This window comes from Gorilla gorilla, chromosome 10, assembly GCF_029281585.2.
Source record: "Gorilla gorilla gorilla isolate KB3781 chromosome 10, NHGRI_mGorGor1-v2.1_pri, whole genome shotgun sequence".
NCBI lineage: Eukaryota > Metazoa > Chordata > Mammalia > Primates > Hominidae > Gorilla > Gorilla gorilla.
Genome location: NC_073234.2, coordinates 131,405,202 through 131,417,681, shown reverse-complemented (window position 1 = coordinate 131,417,681; position 12,480 = coordinate 131,405,202). Strand labels below are relative to the sequence as shown.

The 12,480-nt window shown below is 37.4% G+C and overlaps 1 protein-coding gene across 3 annotated transcripts in view; it reads left to right on the top strand.

Annotated features, from left to right (window-relative positions):
* Positions 1 to 12,480, top strand: part of MED13L (mediator complex subunit 13L) — a 319,550-nt gene that overhangs the window by 260,837 nt on the left and 46,233 nt on the right. For all 3 annotated transcript variants that reach the window (XM_031016665.3, XM_031016664.3, XM_004053954.5), the window contains exons 8-13: positions 2,132 to 2,297; positions 4,496 to 4,600; positions 8,273 to 9,004; positions 9,776 to 10,001; positions 11,001 to 11,106; positions 11,420 to 11,544. In XM_031016665.3, coding sequence (XP_030872525.1) covers positions 2,132 to 2,297; positions 4,496 to 4,600; positions 8,273 to 9,004; positions 9,776 to 10,001; positions 11,001 to 11,106; positions 11,420 to 11,544 — 1,460 coding nt within the window. The remainder of the gene's footprint in view (positions 1 to 2,131; positions 2,298 to 4,495; positions 4,601 to 8,272; positions 9,005 to 9,775; positions 10,002 to 11,000; positions 11,107 to 11,419; positions 11,545 to 12,480) is intronic.

Here is a 12,480-nt window from a genome sequence, read left to right as displayed (position 1 = left end):
AGTTATCCACTTGTTATCTGTTTGTTTTTGTTTTGCCTTGTACTTAGTGAAATTTGTATTCAACTTAAAATTGAAGGCCTGCTGTGTAAATGATGCTTTGACCTCTGGTCAGTTCAGAACTCTTAATAGTCATAATTCAGAAACAAGAGGTTTTTTTGATGGGGGATTTCAATGTGGACTAATTAACTATGGATCTTCAAATTCCTTCCCCTTTAACTCTGTATGCTATTGTGTTAGGCCTTGGATAAATAAATCCCCTGATGTCGCCTTATTCCTTAAAACAAACACACACAACTGAACAAAAGCTGCCGATATCCTTGCAGTAAAATGAATTTGCCTAAATTTTCATATCATAGGATGTTGAATTACAGGTTAGGAGTCTTAATGCTGTATCAGAGAGTATCCCGGTCAGCCTTGACATTCTGTAGTTGAATGCCATATTTTTCTAGATATAGGACAGAATGGGCTACTTTGCCATCTAAAAAACACCAAGGTTCTCCTGGATTAGCAGAGGGCTTAGGAGGGCCGAATAGTATTAGTGAAATTACTCATACCTTATTTGGATTGGTATATCCACTTGCCTCTTTGTTTGATATGTAGAGGTAATTGCAAGTAACAACATTCAACATGCATTTTAACAGATTGGAGTAACAAGTCTTGTTTAATTCCATCTAAGATACCACTCAGATTTTAGTTCAGTCATTTAAGTGCCACTGAAAAGCTTCAACCTAGCTTTAGTCAGAAAAGTCTCTATGGCTTGTTTCTCCCTACTCTTTTCTTTTCTTGGTCATAAATTGTTTCTTTATGATACCATGGGCATATGATCTCTTTAGCTATATCATAGGATGTTTTGGAGAGAAGGTCTATGTTATCTACTTCATACTTCTGTTTATTTCTTTAGTTTGCCTAGTTTTATAATTGGTGTTTGAAAAGCAATTGTAAAATTGAAATTAATTCTTTTGCATCATGAACCAAGTTAGGAACTTTCAGAATGTAGCAAAGAAAGTTCAAATTTCTTATCTCATTTGTAATATAGTAATACTTTTATTGGAAAGAAGAGCGCTTCATTTCCTTAGAATATAAGCATTTGGGTCTTTTTTTTAAGTAGACGTAAGCCTGACCATTCAGCTTGTATCATCATCATCTTTCATTGATAATAAGAATACTTAGTTTGTGTTATAAAGTTGCTTCTTTCTTTTTCACCTTGACTTTCGTTAAGATGTTTTGCATCATAGTTCTATTGAGAAGAAAATCCATAATATATACTTACTAAGTCAAATAGGTGAAAGTGATTCAATCAGAATTTAATACTGGAAATTGACTTTAGTATTTGTCTTATATAAGATAGAAGTAGTAAAATACTCAAAATGTAAACAACAACCAGTATCATCAATAATCATAATGAAAATAGTTGAAAGAAATAGATTATATTCATAACCACTGTATTTGGAAAAACTAAGTGGAGTTACTAGAGAGAAACCAGTGAATTTTTAATCCTCTGAAATAAAATGTCAAGACAACCTCTTTCAGTGTTGTAGTACTAAGTTTTAAATACATAGTGTCAGGCATAAGGACAAACAGTACCACACACAAATTTGAAATTTGACCTTGTTAAAAGTTTTGTGCCATTACTTTCTTTTTCCTACCCAGGGCACTGTGTGCTGCTGATATACAGCCATTTAGCTACATGAGTATAAAGCTCCCTCTACTGTTCCCTTTTGCCTTGAAACTCATTGACTGTGTTAAGATTTAAAAATCTAAAACAATCAGTGGAAGTTTGCATCTTTAATATTGTGATGTATGTACCCTTGCTTCTAAGTTGTTTCCAATACGTGTGGAGTAGGAGTGCCTATGTATGTGTGTGCCCTTATGGTTGTGTGAGTGTTCATCTGATTAATTGATTTAGGGAGAAAACAAAGAATCATACAGACAGAGTTCCAGGGAAAAAAATCCATTCTGATAGAAAGTTTCCTCATGATTATAGATAGTGTTATTGCCAGGGGATAGGGAAAAAGCTATGTATATGACTTTCAACAATTAAAAGGCATATTTATGTTAAATAAGATAGCAGTCTATGAAGTAGGAAACCTTTTCAGAAAATCCTAACATTCCAAATTGCCTTTTTTTTCAGGTGAGAGTGGAGGTATGCAGAGTGCTGCCAGTCACCTGGTTTCCCAAGATGGAGGGATGATAACTATGCACAGTCCAAAGAGATCGGGGAAGATTCCTCCAAAACTCCACAATCATATGGTCCATCGAGTCTGGAAGGAATGCATCCTCAACAGAACCCAGTCCAAGTAAGTTTTCTCGATTATGTCTAGATCATAGTTTAGTAACCATCTCCTTGATTGCTACCTGGAAAATGTCAATCACATTGCACTGTTGTGTGACCAAACTTGAGAGGTCATCATTGGTACTTCATCTTTTTGAATTTAATAGAATAAAATTTGAAATAAATATGTTGAAATCAAGACATTTACTGTACTTGATTTCATTGTCGAGGAACTTTTTGAAGTTCCTGATACTGTACAGATTGGCATGGTGTTGACCTAATATTTTGTAGCACAGCTGGCACAGGGATTCACCATGGGTATCAGGACAGCAACCAGCGGGTTTGGTTTTTCCTTGCATATCAATGTATGAATGCGTCCCTATTATGAAGGGAAAGAACCTTCCTTGCTGATTTACTATTGTATACAGGCCTTAGTTGTAATTAACAATACATTTTTGAACTAAACTGATGACAGTTGGAGGGGTGTTTATTATCTGCCGTGCTCTTGTTTGTTGATTTGAGAAAATTATGTTCTTTTCTTCCGCCACCTAACTTTCCTTCCTTTCCAGTCTCCCTGCCTTTCTTCTTTAACATACTTTTGGAAAAGGAGAGAATTGATTTTTAGAAAAGACTGCTGCTGATTATTTTAATTGCCTAAACAGTAATGACAAACAGGAGTCAATAAGTACTATTCCACTTATCAAGATTTATGTAAACATAATCAGCACAGTTTCATCTCTGTTTTGAGTAGATGTCTGCTTTCTTGACTAATGAAAGTAGACAAATGAGTCTTGATTCTCTGAAACAGAATGAATATGGACATGCATGTCAGTAACATCCAGTAACTTCCCTCATTTAGAAGCCAATGAAATGTTTCTTAAGTGACTACTGTTCCAAGTTTTTATACAGATTTAAAACCTGTCCTTTGGACCCAGCTTTTAGCAATTTCATACTAAATATTGGCCAATGAATTGATTCTAGAATAGTCCATTGAAGATGTAGTAGAGAGCTCTAAAATAATTGCAGTGGAAAATCATGTCACATTCTAGAATTAAAAAGTTATCTCTAGTCACTTTAAAATGGTCCTTTCCTTTAGACTAATTGGTACAGATATTTTTACTTCCATCTGCAATGCCTAGATTATTTCCAAGTAAACATTTTCTTTTTCTTTTCCTTTCACTTATCATGTTTGATTTTTAATCACCATCAACCTCACACCTCCACAACTCTTAACAGATCATAGTCCCTTTCTCAGCAGTACAGAACAGGGAGATGAGACAACCAGGAGGGCAGTGGAGGGCAGAGAGTGGGAGAACTCCCTGTAGAGCCACTGTTGAAACACTTTGCAGTATCTGCTGTAGCAAAATCAGCAATCCAAAAATATTGCCCCTTATTGTTATTTCATTGTATAATAAAGCGATCTGCTTTTCACTACCAATTATCAGTGATATGTAGGAGATACTTCTATTTTCTATTTCACATTAGGAGTGCTGCTCTTAAATGCTAGTAAATATTTTACAGGATGAGTATCTTACTCAAAGTTCATGGGACCGGAAGTGTTTGGGATTTCAGATTTTTTTTTAGATTTTGGAATATTTGCATATACATAATGAGATATCTTGGGGATGGGACTTAAGTCTAAGCACAAAGTTTATGTTTCATGTGCACATAGCCTGAAGATAATTTTATACAATGTCTTAAAACAATTTTGTGCATGAAACAAAGTTTGTGTACATTGAACCATGAGTAAGCAAGGGTGTCTATCTCAGCCACCCATGTGGATAATCTGGGATTGTTTGGCATCACCATCATTCCTGACTCAGAATTCATATGCTACCGATAAGCAATCACCTCAGCCTCCCAAGTATCTGGGACTACAGGCAAGCGCCACCATGCCCGGCTAATTTTTGTATTTGTATATATGGGGTTTTGCCGTGTTGCCCAGGATGGTCTCAAACTCCTGGACTCAAGCAATCCGCCCACCTTAGCCTCCCAAAATGCTGGGATTACAAGTATGAACCACATGCGCCCAGCCAAATGGAAACATTTTGAATCCTGCTTCCAGTACATAAAACAGGTTGTTTTATTCATTGGTTGCTCTGAACTACATGTCAGCAGGATACCATTACTATGTGAATGAAATGTATTCAACTCTTGAACATTTTTCTCCCCAGGGGTATGGGTATTATGTTCACACATAAGTCACATTTTTAACCCTTTTAGGAGGAGCCAAATGTCAACTCCAACTCTTGAAGAAGAGCCTGCTAGCAATCCTGCTACTTGGGATTTTGTGGATCCAACCCAAAGAGTCAGCTGTTCTTGTTCCAGGTAGGTAATAAAAAGGGCAAAATAGTAATGGATCGAATGATGGCACATCTTGTTGATTCATCTCCTGGCCTCACAGATCAGTTCTTCCTGATTCTCCATTCTCCTCCAGTAGAGAAGAAAAAGATTAGTTTTTTTCTTGTATGCAGATGATACAGTTTTATTGTCAGGACTCAGAGTTTGTTAGACAATCGACCTTGTTAACGTATTGCTCCCACAACTTTTTTCTGGTTAGCAGCTTCAAAACTAAAGGCATCAGTTTGACAAGACAGTTCTTAGCCCTTTAAATGACTTTATTTAACTACTCTTAATTTTAAAGTAGAGATACATTAAAAACAGATGGGCTTGAGTCAATAGAATTTGGATTAAAGAGACTTTCTATAGATAATTTGTTTTGTTGCTAGCAGTGGTGTTTTTTGATCGAGACAGGTATTTGGTCACAACTGCTAAAAGCTAAAACTGTTGCAGTAATGATACTTTGCTTATTCATTTAGTTCTTTGGATACGTCCTCAGATTGCTTTTTTGTAGAAAATTTTTGCATTCTTCGTGGATATTCCATTGACTCACCACTCTTTGTTGTAGTAAAGAATCTTATCGTCATGGGTTTTCATTAGGGTTCTTAAATTCTTTAAGTGGGCATAAGTCAACCCCCAGCTCATTTGACAGTTAGAAGAAGTGGTGATGATTTTTCACCACGACTGGGCTATTTTGAGTAGCCCTGCTTCTGAAATATACACTTTCAAATTTGATACTGTTCAATGTTGATAAAAAGTTCAGGTGAGATAAGCATATTTAGAAGATGGCCATTCATGTCTCTGGTGAGATCAGGGTTTCTTAATGTAGCATGAGTGACTTGGCTTCAGGCTGAGGAGGTAGTCCATACGCCCCCTGCATATATGCAGACTGCTGCGTGTGTACACTTAGGGAATAGCTTTGACACCTTTTCCTCTTCTCCCCTGCCCCTTGAATTGATTCTTTATCGAGCTCTGCCTTGATAGCCTCTTGTTGAGAGATGTAAGGATAAGCCTAATGAAACTCATTATTGATTTTTCAGGGAGGATGTTTTTGAAGAAGTTGCTTGCTCATTAAGGGTTCCCTCTCTGAGCATGTGAGAGCCTCTCTCTGGTGTTAGTAGGTGAATACCTACTTTACTCTTGTCTCTAGGCTGTTGTGAATTGTGTGACAAAAAGTATTTTCCCAGTAACTTTGACTTATGGACAGCTCACCAGCCAAGTTAAGGCCCGCCTTTAGCACATACATAGGATATAAATTGTAGTGTATTTAACTTTTCTTTCATCTTATTTTCCCTGCTCTTTCCTTAGCCCAGATTTTTTCACTTAAAAAAATAACGTATTTACTGACTTTTACACATTTTTATTAGCTACCTGGAATTATTTTTGTAACACATTAAGTGTAAATAAACAAATAATGCTTTCCTTTTTGTTTTCTGGAATCATTGTTGTATTTCTTTGCCAAATGCATATATCTTCAGGTCTTTTTTTTATAACCATATGCATACCAAGGCACCATTCCGTTGACTTTCCAACTTCTGTTCCAACCTGACTTTCACATAGTCTTGTATTTTGGGGGATGCCTTTAAGAAAAATCCTTAGGCTGGGTGCAGTGGCTCACGCCTGTAATCCTAGCACTTTGGGAGGCCAAGGCAGGCAGATCACGAGGTCAAGAGTTCGAGACCAGCCTGACCAACATGGTGAAACCCCATTTCTACTTAAAAAAAAAAAACAAAAATTAGCCAGCCATGGTGGTGCATGTCTGTAATCCCAGCTGCTCAGGAGGCTGAGGCAGGAGAATTGCTTGAACCCGGGAGGCGGAGGTTGCAGTGAGCTGAGATCGCACCACTGTACTCCAGCCTGGGCGACAGAGCGAGACTCCATCTCAAAAAAAAAAAAAAAAAAAAAAGAAAGAAAAATCCTTAATTTTTGCCATGTATGCTTCCCCGCAAACCTGGAACCCTATTGTGGTCATTTTTATCACAATTTTCTCTTCCCAGCCTACAGACTTTTTAGATGTAATCTGTCACTGGATTTCACACTGGCTTCCTTTGAAATGCCTATTGTAGTCCTTCTCCTTTCCTTGTTCTTTTAGTCATGATCTATTTCTACATGCTTGGGCCCTGCCTCAGGTTTCTTCCTACCACCAGTCACCCATATAGTGTGCCGACTTCGTCTGATTTTCCCACTGCCTGCACCAGGTTCTTTTCCTGCTGAGACGCACTGTGATTCTCTCCTACCTACTGTGCATTCCTCATTCTAACCTTTTTGCAATGTAGCTGAATCATTAAATACAGTTGAAAAAACTTACTTTATGATTAGATTATCCACTTTGCAAAAAATCTTTACTTTGAAGAGGGTATCTTAAAGTATCTCTCAAAGAACTAGTGTGGGTAAATGCTCTCTGAGAAAAAAAGTCTAAAAGACTTTTAAATGTTAGGTTTTAAAGTAAGTACCTTCATAAGATATTGAGATACTTTCTGATGAGACATTCACATGTTGCTGTGGTACCATGCTCATTGAGCTTAAAGACAAGAAGTTCAGGAGTGTTTGTTTTTATTTTTTTAGAGTAGCAAAGACTTTGGCAAGAGTATTTGCAGATTATCTGCTGCAGGATTACCAAACCCATTATGGTACAGACCACTCCTTCCACTCTTTAATGGCCTTATGGAGCAGGGCAGCCATCCTGCTGTCCCACTAAACCATCCCATTATGCCCCACAAATCGGTTTTACTGCTCACTAGGGCATCATTTAGTGCAATGCAGCAGTAATTTAATGCCACCCTAGTGGCCTCAGAGAGTTACTACTACACCGGCAGGAGAGCTCACATTTTTCCCCGGGAATGATTTATATATTGGGAGGTACTGGCTGACCTGCAGTATAACTTTGTTGTACAGATTAAACCTTGGCATCATCTAGTGGGCTCTTAATGAGCCATTTTTCACACCCATGCTTGCCAAGAAGTGTGTTAAGATGTGAGCCGACTTGGTTTTTCTGCTTAGATGGTTCAGGTGCATTTGTGTATGTGTGGTGTTAACTTCTGTCATTTTAACGTGTGTCTGTAAGATCCAAAGTTGTCTTTCATCCCTTCTTGCCTAGATATAGTGGCACATAAAGTTTCTAGTATATTTATCCTATTAAATGTTCTTAGGATTGAAACTTACTGTTTTAGTTCCACACTTTGAGGCAGAGTAGTTGCATGGTTATTTTATTCCCAATTTACAGCACTACAAGCCATTATAAGCCATTCTATATTACAGTTAGCAGAGTGTTATAAAATAGAAATTGGAAGCTTTGTTGTTTCTTGGCAGAGAATCTCATGACTCTACTCTCATGGTTTTAAGATGCAGTATGAATAGGTTATCTGAGGCCCTCACCAAATCTAAAAGATTTGGGTTTTTTTGAATCAGTGATTTGTAGGGATTAGCAATGTACCTTACATCTTTTGCTGTGCCCATTTCTTATCTGCTTAACTTGTATGTGATTGATTCTTCATTTTTCATTGGGGTGTATTGTGTTTTTTAGTTATATAAGTATAATTAAAAACTTAGAGCCCTTTTATATGTATTAATACATCTAATGTATGCTTTAAAAGGCAAAATTTTGTCAGAGAATCTCTTTTCTTAATGTTATAATGATGTAATTATTTACTCTCATTTTAGGCATAAGCTTTTAAAACGTTGTGCAGTCGGGCCCAATCGACCTCCCACAGTATCTCAACCAGGGTTCAGTGCAGGACCATCATCATCTTCATCTTTACCACCTCCTGCTTCTTCTAAGCACAAAACGACAGAAAGACAGGAAAAAGGAGACAAGCTGCAAAAGAGACCCTTAATACCATTTCACCATAGGCCCTCTGTGGCCGAAGAATTATGCATGGAACAAGATACACCAGGACAGAAACTAGGGTTGGCAGGGATAGACTCCTCCCTAGAGGTGTCTAGCAGTAGGAAATATGATAAGCAAATGGCCGTGCCTTCCAGAAATACAAGCAAGCAAATGAATCTGAATCCTATGGATTCACCTCATTCCCCTATATCCCCTCTGCCACCAACACTCAGCCCTCAGCCACGAGGTCAGGAAACAGAGAGTTTGGACCCACCACCGGTCCCTGTGAATCCAGCCCTTTATGGAAATGGACTAGAACTCCAGCAGTTGTCTACTCTGGATGACAGAACTGTCCTCGTAGGCCAAAGACTGCCTCTCATGGCAGAGGTCAGCGAGACAGCCTTATATTGTGGGATTAGGCCCTCGAACCCGGAGTCATCAGAAAAGTGGTGGCATAGTTATCGTCTCCCACCCAGTGATGATGCTGAGTTCAGGCCTCCAGAGCTCCAGGGTGAGAGATGTGATGCCAAAATGGAGGTAAACTCAGAGAGCACTGCATTGCAAAGGTAAGACAGCTCTCTGCACCACCCACCCATCCACTGGAAGGTCATGGGCTCCTTCCCCATCTCTACCTGCTAAACTTTCAGATTCAAAATTGAAGTAGGCTTTTCTTTGTCCTTCTTGACTCTGGATATGGAAAATGTTTAATGGTCAAATGCTTTGTCCTACTTACAGGTTAGCACACATGTCATTTGACACATGGGCATATAAAGAACTCTTTATGCCACTTAAGTACACTCCAAATATATTAATACATTTTTGCCCTACTGTTTGTTAATTAAAGAATATAGCTTTATAAGATTTTCCATACTGCTGTCAGTGCCTTCTTTGTATGTTGACATTTTTGAGGAAGGCTTTGCCTGCATTCAGGTGTATGTATCATGTATCTAGTATAATATTTATAGCTCTTTTGAGCCACCCATTCTAAAACTTTACATAGATTATCTCATTTAATCTTCACTGTACCATATTATTACGTTAATTTTATAACTGAGAAACTAGGGCCATGCAGTTAGTAAATGACACAGATGGAATTTGAAACTAGGCAGTCTGTCCTGAGAACCTGTGCTCTTAAGTGGAATTGATGGACCCAGAGACAAAGACATATATTCTTGACAAAGTATGCTAATTTTCATTTAATCATGAATATAAACTGTAAAAGCAAATCACTATATCGGTGAATTTTTAGTTGTTTTTACAAAAAGTTTAAACTTTGTAAATGCTTTAAGTCATAAATGCTTTTTTTTTTTTTTTTTTTTTTTTTTTTGGTCTTTTAGACTCTTAGCACAACCTAACAAACGGTTTAAAATCTGGCAAGACAAACAGCCCCAGATGCAGCCACTCCACTTCCTTGACCCATTGCCTCTATCACAACAACCTGGAGACAGTTTGGGAGAAGTGAATGACCCATATACCTTTGAAGATGGTGACATAAAATACATCTTTACAGCCAACAAGAAATGCAAACAAGGGACAGAGAAAGATTCCCTGAAAAAGAATAAGGTATCATTTAACAGAGAGAGAGTCCAGCATGGTGTGGGTTTCTATCTATGTCAGTACAACATGTGTGGGAAGACTTTGGAGGCAGAACGTTTGAGATAGTCTTGCCTGATTGCTCTGTCCCCATATTCATGCTCTTGGTATTATTGTATTGAACAGCGTATTGTTCCTTTTTATGTCATGGCTCACCTTTGTTTAAAAGTCAGCCGAACATAAATGAAGCCTCATATTTTCCAGGCTATAGCTTGTACAGTGCATGTTTTCTCTCATATGCTAATTCTTGTTGGCCTATGCTCCCTATTTCTTTTAAAATATTATTCCAAACTACCCAAAATGTAAAGGAAAAAATGTTTGTAACAGTAGGTATACACAATTTATCGAGCTCTTCTTATCCTTACTGTGCTGAGCGCTATACCTGTATATTCTCTGGGTTAATATCAACTCTACCCATAGACTATCAGTATTAATTTTACTGGTTTCATCATCATAAAAATGAGTACTGGTTGTGTCTGCTGTCTTTAATTTCAAATTTTCAGACATTCTAAAATATGGGCCATTGAAATAGGTATTCTTGAGAATCAAGGAAATAAAACAATTATAAGAGGCCGGTATAGTTAGGGGAATGCTTTTTAGATTGTTTTATAGAGATCTCCCTAGACCCAGAAAGCCAAATCTATAATTTAGCATCTAAAATGTTGTTAAAGGCAGCTTTTAACACCATGGCAGGTCTGTAATCCAATGCCACCAGTACTGCTTAGGCATAAAACACTGATTCACTCAGAATACCCCATAGGATTGAGGGGAAAGTGGGGAGCTCATGGTTCTGTTGAAATTCCAGAGAAAGGACCTATCTTTTACTTCCTTTGGTTGCATAGACCATGGTTTATCATACTTGTGCTCATAACAAGTTCCATTCTACCCTCTAATTCTTTGTGTTCTCCCTCATATTTCACACTTTGGGTTGGTGTTCATGTGTTTTGTTTGGCTGAATTTATTATACAGTCAGAGGATGGATTTGGTACCAAGGATGTCACTACACCAGGTCATTCCACGCCGGTGCCTGATGGGAAAAATGCCATGTCTATTTTCAGTTCTGCTACTAAAACAGGTGTGTACAATGATTATTTGCCTCACTTGGATTGTTGCTAAAATGAAATGCAAAAGGAGATGCTTCTCAATGTAAAATTTTATTCTTATTGTAATAAGAATTTCATCTCATCTTTAATATATTTTTCATAGTTTGTTTTTCAGTTCCTTTCAAAACTGATAAACATATTTGGAAATAATTGTCTCTAAATTTAACTAAAACCATAGGGAAAAACTCACAGGCAGGTCATGTTCATTGAGATCCGTGTCCTCTCCCTACTCCTTTGCGCTTGGTGGAGTTGTTTATTCTGTGTCTTTTGCCTCCTTTCCTACAGATGTCCGGCAGGATAATGCTGCTGGCAGAGCTGGCTCCAGTAGCCTTACGCAGGTAACAGATTTGGCACCTTCCCTGCATGACTTAGACAACATCTTTGATAATTCTGATGACGACGAACTTGGGGTGAGTTTGCCATAGCTACATAAACAAAAATTTCGCTACATGAAAGGACTTTATGTCAGTGTTGTAGTATTTCTTTATAGTTTGGTCTCCTGAATTTGGGGGCTCTTATTTCAGGTTCTGAATGTTCTTTATAAATGTCTGTATACTGGAATCTAGTCACGCTGTATAAAAAAAGTTTGTATACTTTGAAAAGATTGTAAAGGTTATTAGCGTAGTGTATCCACCTCGAGTTTTGTTCATTGAAGGATCTTTTTCATTAGTGTATTCCAGTTGTACATATTAAAATCTTTCACATTTATTGTAATAAATTCTTCTAAATATCACAGGACTACTAGAAATGTATTATGTTGTCCCTTAGGTTTGATTTTTAAAGTAATGCCCACATAACTTTTTATTCATCTAATAAGTCAGAGGTTAGATATGCAAATATGATTTATACTTTTTAAGATCATGGCATCATTGTAGGGGAATAGAATTTATATACATAGAAGTTAAATACTACAAGGCAGCATATGATTAAAATGACAGAGAAGAATAATTATTATAATTCTTTGGAGATCAGCAGAACTAAGAGTCAGGAAATGTGTGTCCTCATCCTCCTAACCAACTCTGTACCTTTGGGCAAAGACAAGTGCCTGTTTTTTCTGGGAGACCTAGAGATGAGTAAAATAGGCTCTGTTTTCAAAAAGGTCAGCTTATTAGTTTACTTTTCTTTCATTTATTCACTTATCTACCTCCCTATTCATCTGTTTTACATACACATATATTTGTTAATCGTTTGAAGGTTAATTCCTTTGTGGTGGTACTAAGGCTAGTCATTGAGGTTAGAAATATGATTAAATTACCACCCTTATACTTGAGACACTCACAGACATAAGGAGAAATGGCACATAAAGTTATAATGTACTTATTGCTGTGAGTACAATAATAGACCTG